The sequence below is a fragment of the Amblyomma mixtum genome, chromosome 9 (assembly GCF_055824585.1).
Source record: "Amblyomma mixtum isolate Tamu chromosome 9, ASM5582458v1, whole genome shotgun sequence".
Classification (NCBI taxonomy): Eukaryota; Metazoa; Arthropoda; class Arachnida; order Ixodida; family Ixodidae; genus Amblyomma; species Amblyomma mixtum.
The window spans coordinates 39,654,737-39,660,310 of record NC_143020.1 but is presented as its reverse complement, the minus strand read 5'-3'; the positions used below and the strand labels follow the sequence as shown (position 1 = coordinate 39,660,310).

The window sequence follows — 5,574 nt, the reverse complement described above, 5'->3', positions numbered from 1 at the left end:
TTCTTACTAAACTACGGCCAGTGAAAACTTGTGGCTTTGAATCCTGCACTCGGAGGCCGCTGTTTACTCCGGGCGTTCCTTCTCTTTGCCCTGAGGTCTTGATCGGTTCTTCACGTATGCAATAAGCTTTAAGGAAGCCACGGTGTTCATATCTTGGCTGTGTTTTCTTTCTTTTACTCGTAGGTCAATGGAACAAAGCGTTCGCATCGAGAGCTGACCATGCCACGGCGAAAATCTGGCCGGTGGAGTCGACTTCCAAGACTTGTCTCACCGGATGCAAAGGCAGCTGTCACGATCCAGAGAGCCATTACCGTAATGTCACATGCCATATCTCTAGCGGCCGTCTTTCCAGTGCAGATGTTGACGGACTTCGCTCAGGCACTAATTACAGCTGTGACCTAGAGCTGATCTACGAAACCAGCAGCGCGACGATACCAACGACCTTGGATGTTTCGTTCAGCACTGAGTGTGAGTATCTATGCTGGCAAATACTAGCAACATTAGGAGAACTTGAGCAGAGAAAAACATAGAAAAACATAACAACATTGAAAAACATATTGTGTATGAAGCACAAAAACGACCCCACACTGACGAAGGAAGAATGAAACACTAGCTTCCGGTCGTGTCTGCGTTGCTACATATGTGCGCCGTGGTTTGAAGCCCTTCATCTTCTACAAGATAAGCACCAACTTGGGCCTCAACGTGTTTTATTTCTCTTACTCCTACGACCATTTCATTCTAAGCTTTTTTCCTTTGCATATGTGCCGAATTACATCGCGAATATCTCTTATTGGTGGCCGTTGTAAACATAAAAATTACTTAAAATGATGGTCGCTCCCATAATAGAATTGGCAGTATGACCTCGTATTTTTGAACCGGGTGGCCTCATTTGTGACTCAGACGAATTAACTGCGATCACTAATCACAGCGTGACTAAAATTTTTGCACTCTTCGGAGTCAAAATCTCTTAAGGACAAAATTTTGAGACGGTGTTATCAAAGATTTTACGCTGTTTTTACAATGGAACTACAAGATATAACAGATTGTTGTTATCGGTCTTCAATAGGCGCGGTTATTTTTCGCGCGTTTTGCTGAAGAAGACGATGCAGGACTTTTACAGGTGTTTCCACCATGGATATTCCTCTATTTGATAACAACTGTGACCCCCCCCCCCCCCCCCCCCTGCTAATTATCTATCCATATGCTGTGGTTCATTCTGAAGTTCCGTCAGACTGTTTCATGCATAGGTTTTGTGAGAGACACCTAAGCTACTGAGGACCCGTAACCTGCTCACCACACGAAACTGATTTATGCGAGTGTGAAGATTATGGGGTAAGCTAGCAGGGGAGCAGAATTTCCAGCACCGCAGTGCTCAGATCTCTTAAATGGTGGTGGTGAGGGAAAACTGGCTGTTACTTGGCCGCGCAAGATTAACTTGTTAATCTAAGAATCTAGCCAAAATGGCGTCTTCAAACGTCATGGAAAGCAGCAAAAAACCTATACAGCGTGTACATGCACCAGCGAACGCTGTAAGGTTTGTATAGCATGACACAGCGTAGACACTGCTAGTTTTTTGTTTTCACGTAGATTCCGAGACCGTTTTTGCGCATTCTTTATGTTAAAGGAGTCTAATTCTAGCACTTTTTTGGGAGCAGCGCATTCCGTGCGCAGTTAAGTGCTACGAAAGTGGTACTTGTTGCTGTTAGTTGAAGAGTCACAATGTGGCTTTCCTACCTTGTGGAACGGAGTTTAACTTCGTAAAGCGCTGCATATACAGCTGGCCCACTTATTACATCACATCCCAATTGTCAAAATTAGGCACGTGAGATAGACAGATCAATCAGATTTAGAGGAGCGCTCAGCGAGGCCTCTGCGAGAAGACACGTTGTCGCCGTTTTGTTTCCAACCAGGATAATCTTTCCAATTAACGCTTTCCGCGGACGTAAGTGGTGTTCCCAGTAAGCGTCAATTGTGTTGGACGAATCTGTGCCCATTCAGAGTGTGGAAATGTTGACATTCTTTTTTTCGGTCAGAAACCTGTGTAAGGATTCAGCGCTAGGGCTCATACCCGTTGCCATACCAAACAGAAAAGAAGAAGAGAAAAAAAGAGTACATCGGCGGATGACGAGATGTGGAAAAGTGACTTCATTGTGTGTACACGTAGTTTTTCGGTAAAATATATTGCTCTGTCGACGACGGGTGCTGCTCGTTCTAAGGTGTCAGCAAAGAACAAGGGTGTGGGATGTGCGGGTTGGTTAGAATAAGGTTTTTTGCGCGGTACGCTTACTAAACACCTTCCTTTCTCTGCAGCCAATTGGTGGCTTCGGTAGGCATCCTGGGTGAAATTGTGGTGAACGACATTGTTTTTTGTTGCGAAAGCAATGCTACGCTAGTCACCTAGCCATATCGCGGAGCCGAGAAAAGGCCACACTGCGCATGGGCGAGGAGCAGTGACTTCACACGGCGCACAGCTGGTACGCCGCCGTCGTCGCTGCGCGGGTGTCTTAGAGGTGTCGCCGCCCCAGTCGCCAGTTGCGGGTGCGCAGTAGCGGCGCATAGCTAGCGTGCCGGGGCCGCTGCCGCTGCCGCGCGCTCTCCATCGCCTCTCTCTCTCTCCCCTCGTTGCTTTCGCAATCCTCCAGGTTTAACCAGAGTTAAACCACTGTCAATTTTTTCGCTTTGTTTACGTTGAAAGCCCCACTTAACTGCCATTAAAACCAAGTAGTGTGCTATTCCGAGCTTTAGATGACTTCAGCGGTTCCGGAGTATAATTCGTTGAAAACTCCTTCGTAATACCTTGCCCGCACGCCCTTTGGAAACAGGTTTTTTTTTTTTTAATGCAAAGCACTACTAGTGTTATTACAGTAAAATGTACCGGGATGTGTTTGTGTGTACTCGCAGATAGTACACAAGATCTCATCGATGGCTGGAAAAGTGGGCGACATCATCAAGCGGCCGTAGGATGCAAAAAGCAAGCCGAACTCGACCAATTCAGACAACCATATGCATGTTCGATCTTCTATATACACCTTCTATTGGCTGGCCTCAATGTGGCGTTAATTTTTCCCACTACATTCGGAAGAAAATTGTCAGGAACTGTTTGTCGTACAGCTTTACGGGTGGTTTCATAGATTTATGGCTGTGTATAGCTTACATGTGCAGGTCAATTTGGAGGCTAGGTAGTTAATAAGAACGGTAAACTGGGCTAGTTGGTAGGAATTCATACTGAAAACTGCGCAAAAAACGAAGACACAGAACGAGAAGGCATGACACGGGCGCTGCAAGAATTTGAGCCGAAGACATAATCTCATTCATTCGTATGCTTTCCCAGACTGTTGAGGTGTCCAGCGAGGTGCGAGACAGTTTATGCGCATTTTCTCTCCTCAACAGTGAACTTTCTTACCAAAACTTTGGTGCAACCGTTCGTCGTAGGCCTTTGTGGGTGGTGTCATACGATTTCTTCTTGCGTAAGGCATTCAACTCTTAGGTTGGAGGCTAGCTCGCGACAGGTATTCGGACCATATGTCCGAGTGTCTCGCTCATTTTTTTTTCCCACAACATGAGACAAACTGAACTGAGGCAGTTGGTGAGGCTCCACGGTAGCCACTGTTTTGGCAAGAGGGCTTGTCTTCTCCGAGGCAAGTGCGGTTACCATTCGAAGGGGGTAACTAGATCCTTTACTCGTATAGAGAAAGACCACTGACCGATATGCGTGTGTGTTGTTAGAGAGGACGGCAAGCTTCTTGAAGATGCGTTCTCCATACTGCCGTTCATTTCATTCAAGTGCTTCCCTTCTCTAACATCCCTCTGCTAGTATCGAATACCCTATTCAAACTGTGCAAATTATAACCGTACTTGTCCAGACGAAGATAAATCCTCTTTTTAAAATTTTGCCTAACCGACTGAAGCAGCCTCCCCATCGTCCCTATTTTTGTTTCGCGTTAAATGAGTTTCAAGGTTCAAGATTCAAGGTTTATTTCCACTCAGGTACGTCGCTGAGGAGAAGAGAAAAAAAGCCGCAATTGCGGCTTGACAAAACTCCAAACCCCTTTGTTGCTTCAGTAGCACTTGGGTGGGAAAAAAGGAAAGAAAAAAACAGAAAAGAAAAGAAAGAGAAACACAATGCCCAGCACTTTTGGCTCCTTGCAATACACAAACTATAGGGCCAGGCACAAACGAACTAATTACAAATGATTCGTAAGGAAACAACATCAAATCGTGGATGAAAGCAAAAGCATTTCGCCAACTACGTTGTATACACACGCAAAAAAAACAACCCACTAAAGGAACAGATTTCACATGTAGTTCACCGTTACAGAGCACATGGCAGCATTAGTGTACCTAAACATGTTCAGTAGAGAAGGAAGGAGGTATCGTAAAGTCTGCAGACCGCAATTAATTCTCGGACGCGGTACGTGGCAGTGTTCATGGTGTCTTGTTATCCGGGGCATTGAGTTGACGCTCGGATTAGTCATATTCAATAAATGATTGGCCTGATCGTGTAGCTGTGATTTATAAATGTGTAAAAGCCGAAACTTGTGTAGAACTTTTAGTGGCATAATCCTGTGCCTGGGAAATAATGATTCTGTAGGAGATAAATAATATACATCAGCTGCAGCTGTAAGGGCATGTTTTTGTAAAGACAAAGGTTTCTGAATATTAGTGTATGTAGTGTTACCCCACACCAAATGGCAATATCTGGCATGTGACTTGTAGAGAGCATGGTACAGAATAATCTTTACTTTAGTAGGAAGCATCCACTGGCGTCTGGTGATTATTCCTACAGCTCGAGCTAATTTAATTCGTATCAAATCTATATGGTTATCCCAGCACATATGCTCATTGAAAAGAACTCCTAACATTGACTATTTCAATTCGGTTACCACCTAAGACTAAGCTCGCACAATAGGAAACCTGCACATTTTTTGCTCTAAAAAACACAGCCTCAGTCTTCTTCGTGTTGATGGGCAATGCATTTCTACGAGACCAGCGGTAAAGCTTCTCCAGTACTTCATTGGCCCACTGAACTAAACTGTTAACATCATTTCCCGAAAAGAAAAGACTGATGTATTCTGCGTAAATAACAAAATCTACTCCACTGTCTACTTGTACTATATCGTTTATGTATATATTGAATAATAAAGGGCCGAGAATACTTCCATACGGGACACCATGATATATTTCTGTGCATTTTCAGCTGCAATCCATGAATGAAACGTATTTATAACGAGCACTCAAATAACTATTAATTAGATGCAGTGCTGTGCCCCTAATACCATAAATTGAAAGTTTTTCGATAAGAGTAAGTTGGTTAATTCTGTCGAAAGCTTTCAAGAAATCAATGAATATCCCTGAAGTTATTCTTCTGTCTTCAATGTTGTTGAGAATCACTTCTTTTTGACGCAGAAGTGCAAGTTCTGTAGAGCATTTATGCCTGAACCCAAACTGTAGCGGTGTGATTACATTAAATCGTTCAAAAAATTAGAAAGTCTAGCGTATATTATGTTTTCTAGCCCCTCTGAAAATACAGGTAAAAGTGTTACTGTTCTATAGTTACTCATGTCGTCTCTTGGG

The 5,574-nt window shown here is 44.0% G+C and overlaps 1 protein-coding gene across 1 annotated transcript in view; it reads left to right on the top strand.

Moving 5' to 3' along the window:
• The window catches only part of LOC149328808 (uncharacterized), a 19,117-nt gene extending 16,156 nt beyond the window's left edge, over window positions 1-2,961 (top strand). The window contains exon 6 of the mRNA XM_089559100.1: window positions 2,902-2,961. Coding sequence (XP_089415226.1) covers window positions 2,902-2,961 — 60 coding nt within the window. The remainder of the gene's footprint in view (window positions 1-2,901) is intronic.
• Window positions 2,962-5,574: the final 2,613 nt, after the last annotated feature.